Here is a 27,644-nt window from a genome sequence, read left to right as displayed (position 1 = left end):
GTATGGCTTATTATTGTGTTTTTGAGCTCTATGGCACAGAGGAACAAGATATATCAAGCTCTAGCTACACAGAGAATACTTGATGGTAGGATCAAATCATTGTTGGTTTTGGTCTTTTCACAGGATTTAATGACAATAGGAAAATATAGAATATCAACAGACTTATCCTGACCTGTCTGGTTCAGTTAGACACCACTCTCAGGTACTTTTTATCCTATTTCATCTCCCAGATACAGTTCTCTTTTGCTGTTTGTTATTCTATATCCACCTGATCACATTTAAGCTGCGGGGTACCTCAAGGTTCTATTCTGGGCCCTGTTTTGTTTTATATGTAAATGCCATTTTTACACATTAATTCCTTTAATTACTTTGCTGATTGAAGGGATGTTTCAAATTACCTGAAACTAAATGCAGATCAAACATTTTTAACACAGTGATACTCCAACTACTCCCTCCAAAATGCTTTATTATTTAGCAACTGGAAGCAGGAAGAGTCAACTTTGATTCTGGTCCAAACTTTCAAAACCAGACAGACAAACGTAAGTATTCAGTTATGCTTTTGAGGATCCATAAGTTGCTCATAATTTTGATCATTTTGTTTCATCTCACAGCCTGAAATTTACCCAGAGCACAAATGATGAATCATATAACCTCAAATTTAGAGAACTTGCATTGAGTTGCAGTTGGTGTGAGTGTTTGAGAGTAGGGTAAGGGTTAGGGGTTATGGATCAGGGTTAGGGGGGTAGAGTTAGGAGATTCAGATGCTGAAATTGATTTCGTAAACATGAAGCTGTGGTTAATCTTTCAGTAAAGTTTGTGTATATCTTTAACAGTGTAGTGTAACATGACTCTAAAGAACCATCTGCCATCTCATGACAAACTTGTGTCATCTTTTTAGCCACAACTAAAACAGATATTTATAAATGTGAAGTATTGGTGATTTTTAACACTGTGATTTTGCGTGTTTAATTACAGTTCCTTCTTCTAAGTGAAAGGAGCACCGGATATCCGCAACATGGGTTGTAACGGGAAGCATGACCGCCTGAGCTACGGTAAACGGACCAGAACATGATCTGTCTTGAAGTGAACCAAAATTTCAACATCTTCGTTCACTTCTGCTATTTAGTCGTAGATGACTGTGAAAACACAAAACTGACGTGCAGAAGTGACTTGCGGTCACTACACAGCAAGTATCACTGCCCAGATCTTGTGTAACATCAGGCCATCCTTGCAAAATGAGTGTTGGCTTAATAATTAGAGCAACATTCCTGTGTGAGAAGAGTTTATTTCAAGACACTTACAGTATATGAAGGTTAAATCTATTCTTTACGCAGAGTGACCAACAGGTGCCTTCTTACTGTTTAGTAAAGTAAAGTAAAGTTATTTTAAAAATCACTAACATCAATGTCTGAATTAAGCCTTGCAAAAATGGGTGAGACCTTCCTTTTCACAAGATATTACAAAATTTTGTAATCTGATCGGAAAATAGTTAATTGAAACTGTAGGAGAAAGTGTCAATTGTGCAAATCGCCAGTGACCTCCGCCCAGGAACTACAGATGAAAATAACCTTTAGGCTGTATCTTTTGCAATCTATGCATTGTGCATTGTACCTGTTAAATTAATAATAACAACTGTGAATAAATATGGATTGTGGTGATTTTAGCATACCTCTCATGTTAAAATTATTTAGAAAATACAGATTTCATCATTGTTACATAAAAAAAATGCCACACAGAGTGCAAAAGATCCTCTAGAACAGTGGTTCCCAATCTTTTTGACTTGTGACCCCTTAAATTAAATGAACGTTTACTTTCGTCACAGGTTGCATATGTTTATGAGCATATGAAGTGATTTTTCATTACCCAGGTTGTTCCATTGAATAATATTTATAGAATAGAAATAGAAATGCAAAGAAGAAGAAAAAAAAATGTGTGTAGCAAAAATGAAGTATGTTGTTTTCTTATCCTGTGAAACAGCTCACAACCCCTCAGATTAGTCTTGAGGTGTCCTGACCTTCAGGTTGGAAAACAGTTCTCTAGAATATATTTAAATATTTTTGAAGTTTACTTCCTGAATTCAGAGCGCACTGTTTCAAAAGTGTGGCACCTGCACTTATAAAACATCATACAGATCATATTATGAGCCTTTTTAAAGAGCAGTACCTACTTTTTTTGATAAAAGACAGCAGTGGTAGAGGACATAGTCACTTAATATTTACTTAAAAGTAGCAATACCACAATGTAAATACCTTCCATTTCAATTAAAAGTGCTGCATTTAAGTTTTAACACTGAAACTTTCTCATCATTGGCCTTGAACATGTCTCAAAACAAATGCAGCCACTCCTTGGCCCCCTCACTCCCAACATAAAGTCAGCTACAAAAAATCTGGGTGTTATTCTGGATAGTAACTTGAGCCTGGAGCGACAAGTAAAGAAAGTAGTCCTGCCGTGTTTTTATCAAATGTGGAATATTTCCAAAATGAGATCAGTTCTGTCCTTCAGTAACACAGAGAAGCTCGTATATCCTCCAGCCTCAATTATTGTAAAGCCTTGTTTACTTGCCTGACCAACTGAGCACTGGAGCAGCTCCAAATTGTTCAAAATTCAGCAAGTAGACTACTGACCAAAACAAAGCAATTCTCTCACATCACACTAATTTTGGCTTCACTGTACTGGCTTCCAGTCTCTTTTAGAAACCATTTTAAAGTGCTCTTAATCACATACAAGGCTCTGAATGATCTGGCACCTGGAGTATATAACTGAGCTCCTTACACTGTACCGTCCAAACAGGCCCCTCAGGTCTGCCAGTCTGGGTCTTCTAACTATTCCAGAGTCCATATTTAAAAAACAAAGGGCCATCGAGGCTTTGCTGTACCGGTTCCTCGGCTCTTGAACGGCCTCCCACTGAGCATCAGATCAGCTGATTCTATCTCTGTCTTTAAATCTTGTCTAAAACATATTTTATAGAAAAGCTTCTCATAACAGCTCATAGACTACATTTCTATTGTCATGAACTGTTTGGATTTTTTGCTTTCATTGAGAGTTTTTATCTTTTATTTTATGTAGATATAGGCCTGTGTATATATGTGTATATGTATGTCTGTGTTTCATTATTTTACCTCTTGCAATTGTCCCTAATGTTGTTATGGTTTTGAATTTCCTCTCTTTGGAAAGCAATTTGTGTTTATTGCTTTAAAAGTGCTTTATAAATGCAATTATTATTATTATTATTATTATTATTATTATTATTATTATTATTATTATTATTATTGTCATTATTGTCATTATTGTCATTACTATCATTATTATTATTATTATTATTTGGAGGAAACAGCTGTCCTGTGACCTGAGAAACCTGCTGGGTTGATAAACAGTGATCATGTCAGATATAAACATTTATTTAAGAAAAGTAGGTACTTATTATGCAGAAAAGCCCACTTTTAGAGTGTTATATTGTCTACATTGTATTATTGGATGAATATTACGGATGTATTGACAGGCACATATCAATGTAATGTTGTATTTGGTCAAGGTTGAAGGAAAGAAATTACTTTATATACCATTTGGTAGTTTAAGCATCAACATTACATCAAATTTCATAAGATCATCATATGATTTGTATGTAAATGTTTAATCTTCAAAGTAATTAGTAACTGTAGTTAATATGTAGTGAGGTAGAAGTATAAAAAAGTTAAAGTGAAATAAAAAGAACAGCAGTAAATATACTTATTTACTGTGTACTACCAAACAGAAGATGACACTTTAAGTCACCCAAAAGGAAGCACTAATTCAGATTTCATCAATATCAACATCAATATTCAATTGATTTGTGGATATGAGTTCAGGGTCACCTCACATGAAGAAAATCCTCCACATTCAGTCACCAGATATAAGCGAACATTCATTTAAGAATGATACACCATTACTAAAGATACTACAGATCTCATAAAAATGATGAAATCTGACTATTCCTTCAAGGCGCCAAAGTTTCGATGGATATAGAAAGTTCAGCTCATGGCACTGTTCCTCAAAGCGCTCCTCAAAAACTTTCCTAGATTTCTCACTGTGACACACTGTTCATTTATACCAACATCCCGTTTTATTTTGACAACCAGGCCTCTCGAATCATCAATATTATGGAAGTGAAAATCTCTCCTGCACCCTATTAAACATGTTTAAGCAATGATAATGATGACTGTGTGAATGTCAGACGTAAGAGGGGCACTTACTGTAAATTGGAGATATTCATTAAATCAAGGAGTGAAGGATGGACATCCCTGTTTCTAAAGGTTTTATCATTTATCTTTGCTACCATTTGTAGGGGGAAAAGTATTATATCTACTATTAAAGGAGGATAGATGTGAATTTCAACCAATGATATGAAGATAAAAATATGGGAAGATTGTTTTATTTTGGATGAAATCTTGTGACTGCATGTAAAAAAGCCTGAAGGTCATTATTTTAAAAAGAGAAATAGTGTTTTGATAGTTAGCTGTTGCAAAATAAAACAGTAAAATGTACAGTAAATTCTCTGTCGTACACTCGTGAAATCACAGATACCAGTTTGACATGATAGTAGTAGTGATGTGTGAGCTTTTACATGTACAGATTACTCAACAGGAAGTAGGGTGTGTTGACAGATGTGGCAGCCATCAAAACACTTTTCCTCCTACACTTGCTTAACTATGTGACCCACCTCACGTTCACCACTTCTTACCTTTTACCCTGTTACAAACAGAGAATCACTGACAAGCATGTGGGTACTTCTGTCACAGATTCAGCCGTGCATCAGCAGATCAAATTCTCAGTAGTCTGTTTCCACAGTTGCTGTGATATAAACATCAACAAAAACCCCAAAAGAATACAGCGGTGACATCTGTGGTGAGGCAGGCGGGTCAGCAGGCTTTGTTTACATGCGGACCATATGTCGACGTCATCACTACTTCAGTGCGTTCAGAGAGAACGGATGCGGGAGCACAAAGCACCCCAAGGGGAAGCACCAGCTTCAACCTCTCAGTATTTACGCTATGACCTACATGCATGAACTTAGCCTATGACATTCAAAACACTATATGTCACAGTGATGTGTGTGTCTGACGGTTGGTCCACAGCAGTAGCAGCCAGGGGGGACAGGAACAGGAACAGGAACTGCTCACGGGTGAATGTCTCAACAGACGTAGCCAGAGAGATCAGCTTCTGACTGAGTGACTGCAGTCTAATGAAAACAACAACACGGTGCTTTTCCATTTGACTAAAAAACAATCATAGTGTTTGGTTAGGAGTAAAGACCCACTATTCTGTGTTGAGGTTAAAAAGAAAAGTACTTAGATCCTTTACATAAATAGAAGTACTAATACAACAATGTAGAAATATTCAACTGCAAGTCCTGCATTCAAAACTTTACTCAAGTGGACGTACAGAAGTATTTTTTGCTTATACTGGTGCATTAACATGTAAGCGACATTTTACTGTTGTAGTTGGTTGAAGTGGAGCTCATTTAATCTACTTTATAGTTAAGTCCAGTGTTTTCCAACCAAGGGGTCAGCCCCCCCTCCAAAGGGTCAACTAGATAAAAGTAGGAAATGATTAATGGAGTAGTACACAAATGAGTAGTCATCTTCTGGACTTTTCTCTAATCTTTGCTTTTTTTTAAAAAAAGAAATATTGAATGATAGTTTTAGATATTTGGGCCTTGAAACAGAAATGTAGCAGGGAAATCTGCTTACAACTGCTGACAAGATGCCTCAAAATACACATTCTTTTTGTGAAGGGTCAGAAGCCAAAAAGTTTGGGAATCACCTTCATGTCTCTCTGTTAGAAATGAAGCTGCAGCCAGCAACTTGTTTGTTCGGTTTAGCACAAAGACTGGTCACAGGGAGAAACAGCTAGCCAAACTTAACTAAATCCTAAAGCTCACTAATAAACATGTTATATCTATTTTTGTTTTAATCCGTACAAAACCTTAGAGTTAAAACAGCGTTGCTAACCAGCTGGTGGTGGTTGCTTCATATTTACCGAACAAGAAGGAGAGTGGTATCAATCTTCTCGTCTAAATCTTGGCAAGAAAGTGAAGTTGTTCGCAAAACATTAAACTATTCCTTTAACCCTTACTGTTCAGATCAGGTTTGACCTATTTTTATATTTGAGAGCAATTAAAACAATCTAAACACCATCTAAACACAGTTCTGCAATTTTATGACTCTTCCTTAAGTAACCCAGAATATACAAAAATAGAAATATGTCAACTCTTTTTATTTTTGTGCACCCAGAATATAGTGTTCCAGCTTAAATATGTCCCATACATATATATATATATTATTTTTAAATCATGATGGCTGCTTTGTTCTCCTGTTTCATGTAACACAGGGCCATAATATAGTGTGACTCAATGTTTTTTCCTCCATAAACAACTAAAGACACTCTCTCTGCTCTCTGAAAGCTTAATTAAAGATTAATCACCCATTTATTAATGACTCATTATGAATGGGAAAACAGATTTGTAGTTCAGAAATTTGGTATAGAGATTAATTATAAGGGGATACTGTGAGGGGACATGTAAGGGTTAACAATGCATTGTATTTATTTGTTTTTCATGCAAAACATGAATCTATAACAGTCAGATAAATGTAATAGAGTAAAAAGTATAAATTTAGTCTCTGAAACGTGGTGAAGTAGAAGTATAAAGTAGCATAAAATGGAAATACTCAAGTACAAGAACCTCAAAGTTGTATTTGAGTGCAGTACTTGAAGACACTGGATGAACACAGGTCGATACTGAAAGCTAAGTCTTATTCACTCCCTCGGCTTTGTAAAGTTTTGAAATGATAAGGGCAAGAAGAGACATGGTACACCTGACGGTGCACTCACACTTCCTTGTTTCCAGCCTCCATTGTACAACTCTGGTGTGTCTGTGTGTGTCTATGTGTCTGTGTGTGTGCGTGTGTTGTGACTCAGACTTTGCAGAGTCACACTTGGAAAGGCCTGACTCCCCTTGCGTTCAGGAATTTCCTGATCCCTGTTCGGCTCCCTGTGAAAATGATCTGCAGGCTACAAAAGAGACTTACAGTCAAAGATCGTCCCACCCACCCTCACAGCTGGCCAGCTATTGGGAAGTTCCAGGTTAATAACTAAACTGGGGACACATGCTGGAAGAGTCAGCAGGGCAGGGCAGATATCCTTTTTGGTCGATTGTGACTGTGGAGTCAGCATTGTTCACAATTAGGCTGAGTAAGGGAGCACTGTGAGTTAACACATAATGCACCTTTGACGTATGAAAAGTTTAATGTCATATTCTGATTACCCATATCAAAACCATTAAAAGGTGCAGGCCTGGTAGATGACATAGATAGATAACAGACTGACATTGACATTTACCTTATTAATTATTCGTATACCACCAAAACAATTATACTCTTCACCTCAAAGAGCATGAGTCATGACAACTGTCAGATCAGACAGACTCTAGTTTCAAAAGAACATCTGTGACTTTAAGATGACTTCCGGTCCTTGGTCACACCTTGATTGTAGTTTTCCTACTGCAGATGAGTGCGTGTTCAATCTTGTTGGCTTGCTTGACGTCAGCAGTGGTTGGGAGTGCTATTACTCACTCTGTTTAAGTCACATTCCTGTACAGCACAGTGCCTGCCTCTTATTTCCAAAACAGGAAGTTCTAGCCAAGTTGCCAAATCATCTGCACTCCACCAGTGTGGTGAAGTTTACTCAAGCAATGCATATGTCTCTTATGTTCTTCTTTTCTCAGTGTACACTCTGTATCACTGTTGTGGCCGTTACACTAAAATGAACCTCAACTCATTCTCAGCCCTTGTTTAGTGGGCAGTTTGGACACCAACAAAGATTTGGGTGTTTCAAAAGGAACTGGGTGTGTTTAGACAGCAAACTGTTGAGAAACAAACTCATTTTATATCCTTAATTCCTGTGGCAAGAGTGGCCAGAACCAATATTAGAATTTAAAGTCCAGTTTTAGAAGGTAAACAACATTTTCATGATAAATACTTTTTCTTATAGACAGAAGCAAACAAAATGAGACTGATATTTGTAGCATACAGCATCAATTTTCACTTAAAAACTAAAAGCAGTGTGTGTTCTGCCAGTAGAGGAATATTCCTGACTCCAGTTCACTATAAATAAAAGATAATTGATGAGCAAATCCAGGTTCAATACCAAAAACAGGACAGAGTGGGCTGCAAGAAAAAGCCAAGACTCTGTAGTCACTAAAAGAAACAGCCAGGAACCAACGAGTTTTACAGTCTCACAGAGCCACCTTGTGGTGCGTTTAAAACACTTCACTTTAGCCTTCCTGAAAACAGAGAATCATCAGTACTCATAATGTTGAATATATTTCCTGCAACAATATACAGCGCATGATAAGACGCCAACAGACACAGTCTAACTGGAAGATTTCCTGAGATAATTGGAGATATTTTGTTCTAAGACAACTTGAAGTATATAAACTTTGTAGGTCTTTTAGGAAGCGGTCAGCTGTTAAGGCCTCCAGTCTGAAACAAGGGGTGAAGCTCCTTTTAGCTGCACTGCTGCACGCAAATATAAACAACTTCCTGATGATCTTAAATGTTCCCCAACTTTATCCCTTTTCAAATCTGCATTTAAAAACTGCTGTTCTCCTGTGACTTTGATTGATTTCTCTCCTGCACTTTCTTTTCTCTTTATTGAATTTGAACCTTCTTAACTGCACTGTAACTGTATTTCTGGTCTCTTGTTTTATGTCCATATTATCTTTCAATTGATGTCATTTTCCTTTTTATTGTGTTTGTAGCCATACTAGCTGCGTGGCTTTAGGGATGCCACTGCCAGTCGGTCCACCACTTTGATCCAGACTGAAATATCTAATATAACTATTGGTTGGATTGCTGTGAAATTTGCCACAGACATTCATGGTCCCTGAGGATGAATCCTGATGACTTTGGTGATTCCCTGACTTTTCCTCTTGCTCCACCTTGAGCTTGATGTTTGTGGTTTAGAGTGAAATATCTGGACGCCTATCAGATGGATCGCCATGAAATTTGGTGCACACGTTCAAGTTCCCTGTATGATAAAATCTAATAAGTTAGTTGACCCTGCACTGCCCTTTTTAAGGTGTAGCAACCACAAGTAAACAAATAACCAAAGTCCATTCACAAAAGACACAAGAGTCAGGATGTGGCCTTCAAGCTCCAAATATTCATTGCAGACTCAAGGTGCATGAAGATGTGGAAACGGAGTGAAATTGAAAGGACAGAAAACAGCATAATTACTGTACTTATTGCTATACAGAGGTAAGTATCTAAGTGCACAAGCATGGTCAGCTCCACTAAATATTATGTAATAATAATGAATAAAAGGCTCAAAATCAAATGAATACTAACTAAACAGCTACGTAAACACTGCACTAGAGAGGATGAAGGCTAAATGCTAAATATCAACAGCTAATCATTAAAGAAACAACATGGCAGAGTTAAATTCTAGCATAGAAACAATATTTCAAACGTTACTTTTATAATACAACTTTAACGAAAGTTTCATTAATTGTCCAACTGCTTATTGATAGATTCCAACTTACAGGCAATGCTTCTCTATGGCACAACAACTGGATGGCAGCAGATAAACTTCCTGTGTTCTGATTGGGCTGAAATTTAACCTCCTTTGGCCCACATATGATTTATTTTCCTACTTCCTGTCTACAAAGGAGTTCTCCCAGAAGGCTGTAGAGGGAGCCAGACACTACACTACAGAATATAAATGCCTAGAGGGCTACCCAAAATAGATTCTTTGACATCTCCTTTAGAGCAGTGGTTCTCAAAGTGGGGTCCAGGTACCCCCAGGGGTCCTTGAAGGGGTTCCAGAGAGACCCCAGAAAAAAGGGGAATAGATTATTTTCACTAGAATTCCTCCATAAGTAACACAATGACAAAATGTATGAATATTTTGTTCATGGGTTTCATACACTTTCTGTAATGAAACATCTAAAAGCAAAAATCTTATCAGATGGGGAACCCTGGTACAAAATCCTATCAAATATGGGTCTGTAGTCGAATTTGTGTCAGTTTAGTGGTTGTTTACATGAAAAAGTTTGAGAACCACTGCTCTGAAATACCAGCAAACTTTTCACTTATCCATAAATATATCTACATCAATTTGATGGCTTGGCACGTAACGTTGTACAGACAATCACGGTTCTCAGACAATGAATCAATGACCTTGGTGACTTCCTGCTTTTGTGCCACCATGTTCACATTTTTGATTCTGGTACCATAAGTTTTGGTACAAACCTTCATATCCCCAGAGCAGGATTGTAAAAACTCAGATCGCCTGACCTTTCACCACATCAGGTCAAAATTTTTTATTTTTTTATTTTATTTAAAACTTTGGTTTATGACCAAATACTTGCAAAAATGAAATGCCCATCAGCTTCAGCTGTTCTTTGTGTTTAGTGCTAATTAGCTAATGTTAGCATGCTAACACACTTAACTAAGAACATTATGCTAAATATCAACATGCGAGGTTTGTCATTGTGAGCATGTTAGCATGCTGATGTGAGCGTTTAGCTTTAAAAACCACTGCTGCTAGCATGGCTCTTAAATGCATTTCTTCACCTCATGTGAAGCACTTTGCATTGTTCATGCAACACAAATTAACCTGCCTTGTCTACAGACATTATTAAACAAGGGCTGCAACAGCTTAGGTCAATGTTTTTGATGCATGCAGTTTCTGGCTATAAAGCAGTTTCATTAATTTTAATGACCCGTTCATTAAAATATCTTTAATTACAAGAAACCTGTTCATCTACCAACTCATACATGTAATGACAGAACAATATACGTGCAAAAGCTACTTTGAGTTTAACATTAAACCTTCTGCTTTTAAAATTCCCTGATTGTGCAAAATGTTCAAATGTCAACATCTCATTCAGCCACAGAAAAAAAACCTGTGAAATTCATGCAGCTGATTAGTGGCTTGGTGGTAAACTATTTATAAAAGGTGACTAATTTTACTCTACTGTACTAAGCAGTGTGTAAATAGAGGCAACAAGAAGTGCGTTTCTGTCTTTCTAGTACTGATTTTTCACTATGCTGAATGTTAGTTGTTCTGCATTCAGACACAACAGCCTGTTTCATTTATAATATTGACCTAACAATGACATGAAAACACAGTGATGTGTGACGATTTATTACCAGTCATTGTTCAGGAGTAAGACTGAGAATGTAAATCAATTCTAAAAACCAGAACAAATCGGCAGTAGACTTTTTATTTAAAAAGGAAAACAACAAACGTAAATAAAAAAATACATGTTTTCGAGCTCAGCATAAGTATAGAAAAACAGAAAACCTGGTGCAATGGCTGCACAGGTGCTGAGATTTAATCCCTTGCTAAAGCAAAACAACAACAACAAAAAAAAACTCAGCACACTGAAACCTGATTTGAAAAAAATATATATATCTAATAAGGGTGTGTCCGTGTATAGGACATTCATACATTCTAAAGAAAGGTACAGCTGTCGGACTCAAGTACTGAACTTTGTTGAGTCACAAAGGTAAACCGAATGCTAGCAGCTTAACTAATCTCTTCTTAGGACAAACCTTTTGATTCACAAATGCAGCATGCTAAAAAAAAGTTCAACATAATCATACAAAAACAATATCGCCAGCTCAGAGCCACGCCATGATACAACAGATCATCACTACAGTGTATTGTTTTCATCCCTGTGCTGGTGTTTGGTTTTTGGTTTGTTCAAAAAATCCCTGGTTCACCGTTTCAAACTTGAGAGTTTCATAACGTAAAAGGGTGACACGCTATGAAGTATTTGTATTGCTGGCAAAAAGAGCTGGGGTGTTAGCTACTTCGTGTCTCCGTTCATGAAGCTGGCGTTTCTCGTGGGCTCCACTGACTGAACACACATTCACAAAACTACTTTACAGCTGCACTCGGGTTATAAACAGGAATACACATTCTCTTGGCATGAAAAAGCTTCCTAATAATTTCATCCACTGTAACTGAAAAGTTGCTCCCCCCCAAACAGTGACGATGCAACAATTAGCCAACGGAAAATTGATCAGCAACTTTGATAACTGTTTTAGTCATTCTTTAAAGGAAACATGCCAAACATCAGATGGTTGCAGCTTCTCAAATGTGAGGATTTTTCAGCTTTTTTCTTGTGTGTCAAAAATGATAGTAAAGTGAATATCTTTGGATTTTTAAACTGTTGATCGGACAAAAACATGACATTCAAAGACGTCTCTAAGAAATGAAAACAGGCATTTTTCACTACTTTGACATTTTATAGACAAAAGTTTAGAAAATAATCGTTACTTGCAGCCCTACTTACAATGTTTTCAGTCTTAAGATTTCAAGATCTTGCCAACGCCAATTCAAAAAATGCCAGACAAATGGGACGTCTCATCCTGTCCCTGCAATATTTTGTCTTTAAATATGCTTTTTTTGTGTCACTGTCAAGCTACCAGGTAGATAAATCACAGGGGGGAATCGGTTACCAGGAGGTAACCCAGTCTACATCTCACATTTGACATACTGTAAATGTTATATTAATATTTCTCACTGAGTAGATTTAACTCAAGCATCAGTAGAAAGCTCCAATAACTACCACTTGCACAAATGTACATACACACACACACACACACACACACAATAACACACATATTGTATGTACTCAACCAGCATGCCTCCTGCAGAGTGAGGACAGATAACCCCAGCATGCATCTCTTATCTAGTGGGCACATGGTTGCATCCCTCTTACTTTCACACACTTCACCTTAATGTTGGGTTTTAATATTGACCCATAACAGGAGAACAGATATATGTAATTACTCTCCCTCTTACTGGCATATTTTCAGACAGGCTGGTCAAAGATCTGGCTCTATGATTTCTGATCCATTTCTGTAAGCAAAAGAAAGATATGGTGAAATCTGAGCGGACACATTAGTAAAGGATGAAATGGAAGAACACACACAAGTGTCATTTGGTAAATAAGAGAGGAGATGCATGTAAAATGGGCTGACAGGCCATTCATCCTGGTTCACAGAACAAGGGAGCTGAAACAAACCCTTTTCCTCTACAGACTGAGATACATATTCAGTCTGTGTTTAAGTCGGCACATATATTTGGGATGTGACACCTGAAAAACTGAGGCCCTGAGCATCCACAATGACATATTGAAAGAACGTTTGGGTGGGTAATAAGGATTGGCAACCTGTTATTTCCAACCAGCCAAACCTTTGCACTGCATTTGTAAAATTAAACGAGTGAACCTGAATCTGCTGAAGTCCAAATAATCCACTCACTCGCAGAGTAAACCCAGAGTCAAAGCAGGCTGATTGGCCAGCCTAGTCCACTTTGCAACAACAGTGGAGAGAAAGGGAGGAACAAAAAAGGAGGAGGAAAGACAGACATCAGTGGAAATAGGCTCGATAGCAGGCGTAAGCACTGAGAGCCAGTGCCGTGCACAGGCACACGTTGGCTAGTAGAGGGGACCAGGTCCCCGGCACAGGAGAGCTTTCCTTTGGCTGCTCCGCTGCCTCGGGCAACTCGGGCGACTCGTGCTCCTCGGTCTCGTGCTGCTGCTGGGATTTGGTTGGAGCTTTGGAGGTATGAGCTTGTATTCCCATGTGACCATCGAGCTGATCAGCACCGTCAGGAGGAGGCTGTGGGGCAGCAATGGTTCTCTTTCGCAGCTCAGACTCTTGATAGGACCTGATTGAGGAAAGAGATGAAAATATCTCAACATCTATTGGATGGATCGCCATGAAAAATTGTACAGACATTAAAGTTCCCTGAAGGATGAACATACTGATTCTAGTTATCCTATGACTATTCCTCTAGCGCCATCAAGAGGATTTTTTCGATTACTAACCACTTACTTACCAACTATTGGATGAGTTGTTTGCAAGTTGGTGCACATTAATTTCCCCCTCAGGATGAATTGGTGATAATCTGACTTTTCATGTAGTGTCATCATCAACTTAAAATTACAATTTGTCCAATACTTTACTTCCCGGCAAAACTAATGACATTCCCAACAGTCTCAACTTTACTTTGTGTTTAGTGCTAATTCGCAAATGTAAGCATGCTTTAATTCTAACCTAAGATAATGAACATGGTAAACATAATACCTGCTAAACATCAGCATGTTCGCATTTCATTGCTAACATGCTGATGTACTGTTTAGCTGAAAGCATCACTGTGCCTGCGTACAAGGCCGCTAGCATGGCTAGGCTATCAACATGCACCAGCTCAACTTCAACCTTAACACAAGTGTTAACTAAGTGGAGATTTACAACTTACTAAATTAAAACAGGTGGCACCACACAAACTAGGTCTTACTGAAAGATTAGTTGTTGCTCTATGTGGCTAACTGAACCAACTGACAAAGCTAGCATTAGCTTACTAATATACGACTCGTTAAAGATAATATAGAATACAGTTGACACATCTGACCTGACACTTGATAAAATATTGTTTAATGATGCTATAACTTGAAAGATTTTCAATTTTCTTTCACAAAAATAAAAAACACACCCCAAATTACAAAACATCAGACTGAATGACCTAATAGCTAGGTTGGCATAATCAGCTGTTTCCCACTCTTCCCATTCAAAACTGCTTCAATACTTCTGCATCTGAAACATACAGATTTCTCCATTTATGTTTATATAAATAAAACAGTCATACCTACATTTTTAAAAATGTTTCATGTATTTAATATAACATTTGCCTTCCTAAAACTGTTATCAGAAGTTAGTAGTTGATTGCTTTTGATTGGACGACATTACAAAGGTTTCCTAACAACTAATTTATACATTCCTGAAGAATTTGCTACCTCAGACATTTCTCAAGTTTTAATATTGCATCCTGATTTAGTAAATTACTCATTCGAAACTAGGTATTAATTACTAAGAACTTAGGAAGGATTTCACACATACATGATGGATTAACAACAACTGGTGCAACCCAGTACTGTCCTAAAATGAATTAATAATTTAAACTAACCATGATAACAAAGACAGACACACACTCATTCAAAATATGATCTGAGTTTTACCCAAGCCAGATTTCCATCTGTGGGATGATCTCGTCATTCTCTGGAAAGAAGGATGGCTCAACTTTGCCATTGTAAGGGTCTCTGGGAGGAGGAAGAGGAGGTGGAGGGGTGAACTCTGGAGGATCATCCTCCTCATTTGAGAGCTCTTTCCATGACTCCTTGAGAGAAAAAACAAACTCCCTTTGAATATTTGTGACATAAGTGTTATTTCATCAAGCACAGGGAACAATATGTGTAATGCGGTGTCTTAATGCTTGACGCCTACACTTGCTATTAGTATTATTAGTCATATTTCTATTATTGTTGTTGTGCTTCTCTGCGTCTCTCTCTCTCCCCTCTTCCCGTCCTTTCTCTCTCAACCCAACCAGTCGAGACAGCTGGCCGCCCACCTAGAGCCCACTTAAGTTTTTTCCCGTTAAAAGGGGAGTTTTTCCCCAACTGCTGTTGCCAAATGTTTGCTCATGGGAGAATGTTGGGTCACTGTGAATTTAAGAGAATGGTCTTGACCGGCTCTATGTGAAAAGTGCCCTGGGATAATTTCTGTTGTGATTCGGTGTTATAAAAATAAAGTTGACTTGACTTAATCTGAAAAGAAGATAACACTGAGAAAAATTTGAACTTTAAGAACAAAGAGCAGATTGAACGGGGAGGACTTGCCTGCAGAGATGTATCGCCCTTGATGTACTTGGCACCTTCAATGACGGCAAGGTAGGAGAAGCGAAGTTGATCTGCTGTCTGAATCAAGCCCATACGATAGCGTCGCATCTCCAGCAGAACGTCACGAATACGCACTGAAGACGGGTCCTTACGGATGGACATCTACATACAACAGCAAAAACATACAGATTGAGTAATTAAGTTAGCTTTAGATATCATTGTGAGAGAGCTGTAAAGTCCTACAACCAGTAAAGACACTTTTATTATCATTGCTTGTAATAATGATCAAGGAATTTACTGCTGCACTTGCTGTAGATAAACATGAGGTAATGTCCGATAAGGATAAATGAAAACAGAACATGAGAGAAAGTCTGTTAACGTCATGGTTTCTCAATAGCAGAGCTCTGTACAAACCAATAAAAGGCAGGTGTCCACCAGACAAAAGGTCCCAGAGCGTCCGATACCAGCGCTGCAGTGCACCACCACCGGTCCCTGGTCCGAATTGAGACAACCCGACTCTCGCACCTTGAACAGGAAGTTAAGGAAGGAGGCAGGAGACTCTGGTACCCCAAAGTCAGGCCAGGTGGTGTAGTGAAAATGTAAAATCTCCCGAGTCTCTTGTGTCTACACAGAAAGATGAGAGGGAAAACAAATCCAGACATCAAGGAAGGAGTTAAAAGACCGAAGAAGAAACCAGGAACCGCATGCTCTGAATATTAAAAGACTGTAGTCCCGATGTTTCCAGTGTTTCCGAATTCGACTTTTACACAGAAAATAACCTCTAAAAGACAGAAAACTTACAGACAGATTTTCCAGCTCCAGTTGACGGACTGTGTAGTAAGATTTGATGTCTTCTGAAACAAGGGTGAGCTTGAAATTGGTATCTTCAAAGACAGCATCTTTCTCCTCTCTGTGCGGCCAATACTGGGCACATTTAACCTAAAACCGAAATGTAGGTGCGAGTTACATACATGTACAACAGAAACAGAAAGAGCAGAGAGGTTATTGCAGCGTACAAGATGAACTGAAACCGTGACACATTAACACATTCCATTGTAAAGGACAGAAACCACTGCTTACAGATCCTTTCTCTATGACTCGGTTCAGCATCACCACACCGCGAGTCCTCTGCTCCCATACCATCTCCCAGAAGTGACCACACGTATTTGGAAGGGGTCCCTGAAATAGAACAATGGAGCTTATTCTTAGTATGACTGAGGAGCAGCGGATCTATTTAAAGATCTCAGCAAAGACATTTGATATTGTCGATCACACTATTCTTAAAAAGAGAAGAGTGGATTGAATCTTCAGTCTACACACTATAAAAGAACCTGAGAGTGTGTGTTCACTCTTCATCTTTTTACAGTCCAAAACAAATTCTAAACCAAGGGTGCAAATTTCTACTATAGATGGGGGAAACATGACCCCTCAAAATATTATTTTTGTACCCCAAACTTCTACAGTTTCTGTTTGATTTACTCACTAAAATCTCTCTAAACTGATTCCTCTTATTGTCCAGCTGCCAGGTCCAGATGAGAGAAGAGAGGAGTCCATAAAAATGTCTGAACCACCTTCAATTATTACTTTGCACTCACAGAAATAAGCTTTATGAGCAGCTTAGCATTATTTTTTGCCTTTTTCACTCTGGGTTTCACCTCTCAGGCTACATAAAGTAGAGATTGACACCTTTTGTGCATGTTTTATTTGTTAAAACAATTAATTGAATCTCTATTTAATATCCTCCTAGAAAGAAGCTAGAATTGCACATGACGTTATTATGAAAAGTACAACAATCAATCATAATATGTTATTTTCTAGATTAAAATAAAAAGTTATTTAAATACAGGAAATAGCTTTTTTTTAGTTCAAGGACCTCTGATTTCACTGGGCATCCCCTTCTTGGGTGAACTACACCCTCACTGATGACACAATCCTTGTATTTTAAATCTCTGTTGTTCAAAACACAAACATAAACTTAAAATCCCCCTTCAGTCACAACTGTATTTTTACTTCTTGTTATTTCTTGTTGGATGTTTGAGCTTCACTTGTGCAGAATGCGGCATGTGCAGAGTTTGACTCTACAAGGTTGTTTTTACATTCTTCTACTGAAATTGGAAAGTTTCTCTGTGCTCATCTTAAATCTCAGTTTACGACATGTACCTACAAGAAGGATTTGTGATATCAAAACAATTTTGGAGCCAATCGTGGTCCAATCGGCAACTTTCTCCAAGTGTAATCTGGAGACTTAAACCTCCGGCACACATATAGTGTGATTGGGCTTAACAGTGAAGTGTCCAGCAGTTAAACTGTAAAAATGAAAAATATTTGCTTATTAAGAGACTTCAATGAGGGAGAAGAAGGAGATTTAATTTGATAAGGACTTTTAAGGAGGTTTTTGAACTTTTTTTCAGCGGTACAGTATTTTTTTTCAAACATGTCTGGAGGGGAACTTTAAATAGTCCAATATCAAACAAATGACAGGTTTAAATTTTGTGTAACTGAGTGGTTTTTTTTTTTTGTTCTACTAGAACCAAGGAAATGCTGCATTTGCAGAAGAGTGCAGTGCACCTTGGCCTCCATGCTTACCTGAGTAAGGATATAGTTCCTCTGTGCCTCCTCTACTGTTATTAGGCTGGCATTAATGTAGTCATTCACACTCAGCTGCAGACATATTCTGCTGTGGTCAACTGAGGAGAAAAAAAAAAAAAAAAAATTATGAAAGTGTGTTTTTAATCTCATGACCCCTAGGGACAATAGGTCCCAGACTAACACAGCTGCTGGGAACATATGATACATACTTTGAACAAAAACACAGGTGTCCTCTTTTGGCTTTAACAGTAAAATGGATCATGTCAACCTCTCTTGATATCCAGAAAAAAAAGAACATTTCAGTTAAAAAGTAAACAGCACGAACAAGTTTCAGGTTACTGATTTTCACATCTTGTTAAAAGTGAATAAGAAACACACGCTTGATAGTATATACAGTAACTATTTGCAGCATGGTTTGCACCATTTGCATTTGCTTATTCGTTGTGAAAAAGAGGAAACCACATAGTTCAGTTGTCAAACTGTGACATAACGGAAAAACATTTTATAAAATGATAATTTGTCTGAGACACTGAATTATAATGTTCACCTCACAGTTATTCTTTGGTTTCACTGTATTTCAGTGCAGCGTGTCCGAGAAGATGACTGAATAACACTGACATAAAGATTTATTGTAATAATTAAAACGTATCTACATATTGCCTTTCTTTAACAGTTTACAAAGTGCTTTAAAGAAAGAGACACAAGGTGAACTAATTAAATGCACAAGAAACTCATAAAAGAATGTAAAATATATTAAAAAGCACAAGAGCAGCTTGTTAAAATGGGTTTTAAAATGTGTTTCCGATAGGTTATCTAAAAACCTTGTGCATTCATTTACTGTCACCGTGCCAACACCCTCAATAAAGAAACTCATAAAATCAGTTCTCTGGAAACAAGATCACAGATTCAAAATTGAAAGTTACGTGTTATATTACGCAGGTCTGTCCCAGATGACGCAATGCCCTGCCTATTGCGTAATACTAACATCGTGTTATTTCAAATGATCACCACATTTCTTGTGCCTAAGGTCAGCAGTGAGTAGTGAGCGGGCAGTGACATTCAACTGTGGAAAGATCAGCTTAGCAAGTGTGTTGTTGTTGCTGCTACTGTGTCTGTAAAGAATAAGTCACCACTGACTGATGTTTGAGCATAAATAAGAGATTACAGCGCTTCTCACATGTGACCCAAACACTGTAGATCGAGTCCCAAACTGTCCTCTACAGGACATTTTAATGTCATCGAGGTAAAGGACTGTATAAGACGTTTAAGACTGTTCTGTCCAGAGTATCGAGTAGAGCTGCAACTAACAATTATTTTCATTATCAATTAATTGTTTGGTGTATAAAATGTCCACAAAAAAATGACAAATGCCCGTCACACTTTCCTAAACCTAAGTTAACATCTTCAAAAGTGTTGTTTTATCTGATTCAAAGTAAAAAAAAATCCAAACATTTTCAGTTTCTTTTCATACATAACACACTAAAGCATTAAATAGTCACATTTGAGAAGCTGGAACCAGTGAAATTATAGCATTTGTGCTGGAAAAATGACTGAAACGATCAACTGATTATCAAAACAGTTGCTAATAAAAAATAATAGTAACAGGCAACTTACATGGGCTAACATCCCTGTAACGATTCCGAGTCTTATTTTCGGGTAATTTGGCAACCTTGCAAGGGAGTTCACATGACTGCTGACGAATCTCCTGCAACAGAATTAAAAAAAAAAAAAAAATAGCCTTACATTAACATCACATTAAAGGTCGGATGTAACATGCACGCTGCAAGCTGTGTCTCTGTGACTGTCATGTGCTTTAAAGTTGTCTGAGCGATACTGAAAGAGCATCTTGTTCCTTCCTACATTTAACCCCATCTGTCCAGTTCTCTTAACATGTATGTAAACTGTATATGAGAACTCTCTGAGTGTGCCTTCCTCATATGTGTCTGTGTAGTGTGTGTATGGGGTGTATAACATGACATATAGCACATACTGGTCTGTATGGTAAAAATATAATAATATCACCCATGATTCAAGCTGATCTGTAATTAAGGGCTGTTTTGTACTAGAAATCATTATAAAAGAAGTTAATCCGGAGTGACTAAAGGTTGCAATGTTACAAAAAGTGACACTTTAAGTCAGTGGTGGAAGAAGTACTCAGATCCTTTACTTAAGTAAAAGTACCAATACAGCAATGTCAAAATACTCCATTACAAGTAAAAGTCCTGCATGTAAAATCCTACTTAAGTAAAAATACATAGGATAAGTATCAGCAGCAAAATGTATTTAAAGCATTAAATGATGGATTAGTCTCTCTGACTGATATATTATTATTTATTAGTGTTAGAGCAGCATGTTACTGTTGTAGCTGCTGAACTACTTTATATACAGTTAGCTAGTTTAGTCCAGTGGTTCCCAATCTAGGGGTCGGGCCCCTACAATAGGTCACCAGACACAGCTAAGGGGTTATGAGATGATTAATGGGAGAGAAAAGAAGAAAAAACAAAGTTCTGATACACAAATCTGTTTTCAGTTTTTGGACTTTTTCTCTAATCTTTGATTTTTGGTGAAATATTGGATCATTTGAACATCTATTGAAATGAAAGCATGTGAGAAGTTTAGAGGGAAAACCACTATGTGGTGGTTAACATCTAACAGACATCTGGAATGTGACCCTGACTACACACCGCTTGTTGTAAGACATCAAAAACCACATAGGTTGGAAACCACTGGTTTCATCACAAACAACTTTTTTCAAAGCAATTTTAAAAGCTTGTTATATTATCCATTGTGTCAAATCTTCATCTGAAAAGTAACTAAAGCTGTCAAACAAATGTAGTGGAGTAGAAAGTACAATATTTCCCTCTGAAATATAGTGGAGTGGAAGTATAAAGTAGCAGAAAATGGAAATACTCAAGTAAAGTACCTCAAATTTATACTTAAGCACAGTACTTGAGTAAATGTACTTAGTTACTTTCCACCAATGATTAAAGTACAGTTTGTATGCGGCTGGCTATAATGTGATGGATGTGCTGCAGGCTTCATAGACCCAGACAGACCCATCAATCAATCATCGGATTGGTCCGAGCAAGCGGAACACCGACTTCAACTAAAAAAGAGGCTGATAACTACATAAACGATGCACCCTTCTTATTCTTCTCCTTCATCTTCTTCTTCTTCTTGTGCATCGGCTCTCAATTGGCCCTAACAGTGACAGTCCTCTTTCCCCCCCACCACCACCTTGCTTTACAGAGAGGTCCTACCTGATAAATGGCGCTCCAACTCCCGTTTTCATCGATTTCCCGAAACTCGGCTTCCATTGCGGACAGTCCAGCTGCCACTCCTTCTTCTTCTTTCTTCTTCTTCTTCTTGTTTAACTCCCGGTGTGAACAACCGCGGCTCCACAGTGATTAGACAGTTTTTTACTCTTAAAGTGTCCCGCAATTACTGACAACTGTTCCGCCACAGTTGAGTAATTGTCAGTCGGACAGCATAGATTACAGTGTTGCCTCTCTCGGCCTGGTTTTTAGCGGAAACACGCCGTAGGCTCCTCCTACGCGCTGTAGCCAGCTGCCGTCCTTGGGTGGCTAAAAAAGCAGCAAAATGTGGTTTTTTGTTGTTTTTTTTAAGCGATAATATTCCGCTGCAGGCTTTCTGGGTATAAACCTGGATTTAAAGGCTCTTGTCCAACCGGGATATGTAACTTTGTTTAAGAGAGAGTCACTTTACCATTCCTGCGGCGGCTGTAGAGGTAGATACATCCATGAGTAGAGCAGCGAGGACGCGCGGAAGGCATCTTTTCTTTTTTTTTAAAATGCTTTATTGAACAATACATTTACAAATAACAAGGCGAGTCAACCATGCTGTCAAAACACCTGGGTATGAACATGCTGTGTCTCTGAGGCTGTCATGTGCTTTAAAGGTGGAATAAAATCAATACACTTAAATCTTTTGGGTATTTTAGAAATAGATCTTAAAGGTGCAGTGTGTAGAATTTAGTGGCATCTAGTGGAACAGACTTGGCAGAAATGGAATATAATATTCATAAGTATGTTTTAATTAGTGTATAATTCAATAAAAATAAGAATCATTGTGTTTTGGTTATTTTAGAATGAGTCCTTTATGTATGGATGTATTATAAGAGCTGGATACCGGACTGAAAATGGCGCCCATTCAGTCTAATAAGAATTGCTCGCCTGGCGCATAAGCCAAAAAAAGTTTCTAGCTTCCTGGTTTACTTCCGGGGATATGAAGCCCATTGAATATGTGTAGTAGTGTTTCTCCCACTGGCCCCACCCATGAGTTCCTGCTCGGACCATATACTTTACATTGTGGTGACATCACAGGTTTTTAAATCGCTTTTCTCAGCTCAAGGAAAGCTTTACAAATATAAAACCTCCATGGATCAAAAATTCATAATATAAAGAGTTATAATTGATCTTGTTTGCATTTCAAGTTGTCCTGTCAACAGTTTTACAGACGCTGGCCTATGGGGAAAATGTGCTTTGGGCCGCAGGGGGATTTTTTTGCTGCAATACCGTGAGTGGCCACTGGGAAAAACTGGCTGCAAGGCTGAATGGCAGCGCCCTATCAAGCTCATATTATACATCCATGGTCCCCTTCCACGGAGGCTGCCATGTCGCACCACCATGTTTCTACAGTAGCCCAGAATGGACAAACCAAACACTGGTTCTATAGAGGGCCTTTTGTGTTTTTCGCAAGTGTCGCAGCCTCCATAGGTTCTCCTACACACTTGGAAGGGGAGGGGAGGGGTATTCAGTTGGTTGCAACCCGCAACCTCACCACTGGATGCAACTAAATCCAACACACTGGTCCTTTAAACCTCCCAACCTCCACTTGCAACTATTTTACATAACTGTATTTTATTTTATATTTCAGTTATCTTAATTTATCCATCAAATTACCTTCCCTAATTGGAATGTTTCGATAACTTTTTATTAACTAATTGTGGTTTTGCTTTTTCTGGGGCCCCCAACTAAAAGGGCCCCAAAAAGCTATGGATTTATTATGATGTTTAGATGTTTAAAAATATTGAATTATGTTACTATTCTAACTCACATATAACTTACAAAAGGCCCCCAAAGCACATAAAAAAAATATGCAACTGTATACGTCTGCTTCAGAGGAAAACATTGTATCACCACATTGACCTGACAGATAAATGTTACTGGTTACGTTGCAGATTCAGATTTTACTCACAAAAAATGACAGAAAATATGACTCATTATTATTAATTAAACTATTCATCATTATATAAGAATTGAAAGTTCCGACTTGAATCTAATTTAAGTAAATTTAAGTACATAATGCTGATAATAACTCTCTTTCACTTTTCACTTTAAGTGAAAAGTCCCCCGCCACTCAAAAATATGTTTTTCTTCTTGTTCCTACAGTTGGATGTTTGAGCTTCACTGTGCAGAATGATGTATGTGCAGAGTTTGACACTAGAAGGCTGTTTTCACATTCATCTGCTGAAAGTGGAAAGTTTCTCTGTGCTCATTGAAAATTGGATTTTAAGAGGTTTTACTTGTAACATCACAAGTAGTTTGGAAGCCAATCATGGTCTAATATATTCAACTTACACAAGTCTGATGTGGCAACTTGAAGCCTCCAGTGCACAAACACTGAGAATTGACCTTACAGTAAAGCAGGAGACATTGTGTGTCCAACAGTTAAACTTTGGAGATGAAATATATTTGCATATTTATAGATTCTGGATTTTTTTTTAATGAGGGAGAAGGAGGCGATGTCATTTTAGGCATGTTTAACAAGATACTTGAACTTTTTGTGGGAAAAAACAAATCAGACACAAATTATTATTCAAAGTAGAGTATTTTATATGCATTTTAAAACAGCTCTGGAGGGGATCTTTAAGTAAATGTAAATACATTGTGCTGATAATACCTCTCTTTCACTCTTTTAAGGGAAATTTGAATGCGGGACTTTCTCTTTTACAGTATTTTTATTGTGCAGCATTATTAGTTTTGAGTACTTCTTCTACCACTGCCAATACCAACACTTCCAGTTAGAGGAAGGGTGAAAATGAAGCCCGGTTCCCCCCAAAATCACTAAATCCGCCCCCGTGCAACATGAACGCGCGTCAAAGGCGTCTTGTTTCTGCGTCCGTGCGGCCCGCTGGAGCGCGCACGTACACTGACGTAACGGTCTGTTTACGTCCAATCTGTGGAGTCTCTCTGCTGTTGCTGTGACCTGCTGCAGTTTAGTCAACGAAATATTGTAGCTGGCTTTAAAAACAGAAAAGCGTAACGGGAATAATATGACACTCATTTGAAAGCTCAGACATATGTGTCCTCAAGCAGGCTTCGCAGAGGTTGATCTGACAGAGGTCGTCATGGATTAGCTGTAGTTTTCTTTCTCCAGACAAGCAAGAGCTGGGACAAGGGACTGTTTTTTTTTAGCTAGCAAAGCAACTTAGCCAGACGTTTTGAATCAGCTTTACTACAAGCGACAGGTACTATGCAAATTCTTGACAAGTTCCTCTGTGTGTGTCGCTTCATGTGTTGTCCTCCTCCGGCCGGCTGCTCACTTTATGTGTCTGTATTTTCTTAGTTGTTGTCTAGCGTTGGCGTTAGCGCTCAGCTGTCGTTGGCTGCTAGCTGATGTGTAGCTATAGTTACTGCCTCCCAGTGGTGGAAAAAGTATTCAGATCTTTTAACGGTAAGTTGTTTTAGCTATTCCACAATGCAAACAACACTCCTGTCTTCAAACCACAAGACCTGCATTCAGAAGTTTACAGACTCAAGTATCAGCAGTGGGGGAAAAAAAGTAATTATGTATCGTGAAGAAAGCAGTATTTCAGTCTGTTCAATGCCACTATGTTAACATAAAATCTCATAATCTTATATTTGCATATCTGATTTGGCACGTTACATTAACACAACTGTTAATATTATTAATTGCACACTGCATATACTGTTTACACGATCAACATTCATACATTCCTGTTCAATATTTTCTACATTTAATTTTATTCTCCTCAATTTAAAATTTAAACCTGTAGCAGCTCTTTTCACAGGATATATTTTACATGTTTTTTTAATTGTAGATTTCTTTTTTTTTTTTTTTTTTTATATTATTTAGGATTACTTAATTACCTGCAAGAAGTATTTTAATATTGTAGGTGGTTTCACTGCTTAGCATATTTAAAACAGCGTATTTGTATCTGTTTATCAGATGTTTTGCATAGTAAATCTTAGTAGTACTAAGAGTAGTACTATATCTTGTACTTAGTAGTACACAATATAATATTAATATTTCTTATATATTTACTTTATTATCACAGAAGACTAAAGAAACCAGAAAATATTGTCATTTTTGAAACTGGAATCAGATTAATTTAGAAGAATTTTTTCTTTAAAAAAAATGGCCCCAAATGATTAATCAATGATCAAAATAGTTGGCAATTAATTTAATAGTTGCAGCTCTACTCTCTCTATCAAATATGTATAATTTGTGTCTCACACACATTACACACCCATGTTGTGTGCACACACACAGTATAGACACAAACACATACAGTAAGTGCTGTATGACCTGTACGCTCAGCGTGTAAAAATTATAAGAATTATTGTCTTCTAAAAATCTTTGTGTTATTTCTTTTAGATTCCTGGAGCAGTTTGAGATCCTTGAGAGATTCTCAAGGCGACATGGCTCCCAAAGACATCATGACCAACTCCCATGCCAAATCCATCCTTAATGCGATGAACTCACTACGCAAGAGCAACACACTCTGCGATATCACTCTGAGGGTGGAGAACACAGATTTTCCAGCTCACCGGATTGTCTTGGCTGCCTGCAGCGACTACTTTTGTGCCATGTTCACCAGTGAGGTAATTCTGAAAATGTTGGTTATTTATTGACTCTTCAGTGCTGAAGAAACATGATGAATTCTGTACCTTTACATATTGAATTAAGAGAATAAGGGTATCTAATATGCCCCGGTTACATATCTGATATGATGTTTATTATCTCCTTTTTTGGCCTCTAAGATAAATTTTAGATTTTACAAAAGATCACACAGTTGAGCCTCATGCAAGATGATTATGAGAACTGCAACAGGATAAAACTTGATGCTCGTAAGTTATATGTTTCTTGTAATTACACCTGATAATCTCTGTTTATGTGCCTCTGCAGCTTGCAGAAAAGGGAAAATCTTTCGTCGACATTCAGGGGCTCACAGCATCAACTATGGAGATCCTGTTGGATTTCGTCTACACCGAGACTGTGCTAGTTACCGTGGAAAATGTACAAGAACTGCTCCCTGCAGCGTGTTTGCTTCAGCTCAAAGGTAGGAGCGCCTGCCGTACCGAGATTTTGTGTGCTTAAGCCAGCTGATATCGCTGAGTACAGGCACAGCAAGGCATGGCTCAGATGAGTGATTGGAGAGTCATGTGTGGGATTTGTCAGAATTTGAATGATACATGTGTGTATTTACAGATGTATTTTTGTTTTCCTCAGGGGTAAAAAGAGCGTGTTGTGATTTTTTGGAGAGTCAGCTTGATCCCACCAACTGTCTGGGTATTCGGGACTTTGCTGAAACTCACAATTGCCTTGACCTGATGCAGGCGGCTGAGCTCTTTTCCCAGAAGCATTTCTCCGAGGTGGTCCAGCATGAGGAGTTCATGCTGCTCAGCCAGACAGAAGTCGAAAAGCTTATAAAATGTGATGAAATCCAGGTAAGAAAACTGGATGACTTCAGGCATTGAGCTTTTTGGTGTTATCATCACGTGCGCAACGGCGGCAGCTTGATCTGTTGTTGCTGAATATGTATTATTTGAAACACCTGAAACCAGTCTGTTAAATTAATGACATATCTGCTCTTCAATACATCTTAATACCTGCAGAATTGGTGTTAAGATGAAAAATGACTTACGCAGTATGAACTGAGCTTGACTTTCACAGCTTTCATATTGTCTTTCAAACCCCTGAATACTTAAAGAGAAAAGCAAGTACGAACCTGCTGTAATCTCAGTGAGTGGGCCCCCCCAATACCGCTCACCACTGTGGAGGGGGGGGGGGGGCTGACAATGAAATTGCAGAGAAGAAAACCTGATTTAGGTTTGCCTGTGTGCCCAGGAAATTCCTGTTCCCAACCACACACCTTGTGTTGTGTAAACACAGTTATTATCACATGATGATTTATAGATCATCAATTCACTCAGAAGGTCCTTCCTGTCATTTTTGTTGTGTTTTTTAAAATAAAACTAGACTATACATGTAAATCACAGTCACGCATAATTTGCCTTCAGTAAAACTATTTGCGTTTCGTGTCATCTTTCTCATGTGAGGA

At 38.0% G+C, this 27,644-nt stretch overlaps 2 protein-coding genes across 7 annotated transcripts in view; one reads left to right on the top strand and one right to left on the bottom strand.

The window, feature by feature from the left end:
- The window catches only part of klhl12 (kelch-like family member 12), a 124,768-nt gene that overhangs the window by 91,966 nt on the left and 5,158 nt on the right, over positions 1–27,644 (top strand). For 4 of the 6 annotated variants that reach the window (XM_067593017.1, XM_067593015.1, XM_067593018.1 and 1 more), the window contains 5 exons: positions 976–1,052; positions 6,955–7,119; positions 25,958–26,184; positions 26,489–26,642; positions 26,813–27,030. In XM_067593017.1, coding sequence (XP_067449118.1) covers positions 1,016–1,052; positions 6,955–7,119; positions 25,958–26,184; positions 26,489–26,642; positions 26,813–27,030 — 801 coding nt within the window. In that variant the 5' untranslated portion in view covers positions 976–1,015. Of the gene's footprint in view, positions 1–975; positions 1,053–6,954; positions 7,120–24,484; positions 24,807–24,904; positions 25,013–25,957; positions 26,185–26,488; positions 26,643–26,812; positions 27,031–27,644 lie in introns of those variants that run through there. The other 2 variants (XM_067593020.1, XM_067593021.1) reach the window with 2 other exon arrangements.
- ptpn1 (protein tyrosine phosphatase non-receptor type 1) lies at positions 11,250–22,120 on the bottom strand. Its single transcript, XM_067593026.1, has 9 exons — positions 21,577–22,120; positions 19,931–20,021; positions 18,314–18,414; positions 16,808–16,906; positions 16,529–16,666; positions 16,142–16,351; positions 15,728–15,889; positions 15,071–15,228; positions 11,250–13,722 (listed from the first exon to the last, which is right to left on the bottom strand). The coding sequence occupies exons 1-9, from the start codon at positions 21,631–21,633 to the stop codon at positions 13,422–13,424; spliced, it is 1,317 nt and encodes a 438-aa protein (XP_067449127.1). The 5' UTR covers positions 21,634–22,120; the 3' UTR covers positions 11,250–13,421.

Source organism: Thunnus thynnus, chromosome 6, assembly GCF_963924715.1.
Source record: "Thunnus thynnus chromosome 6, fThuThy2.1, whole genome shotgun sequence".
Taxonomy (NCBI): Eukaryota; Metazoa; Chordata; class Actinopteri; order Scombriformes; family Scombridae; genus Thunnus; species Thunnus thynnus.
Note: the sequence above shows the minus strand (reverse complement) of the source record. Positions and strands in the feature narration are given on the sequence as shown.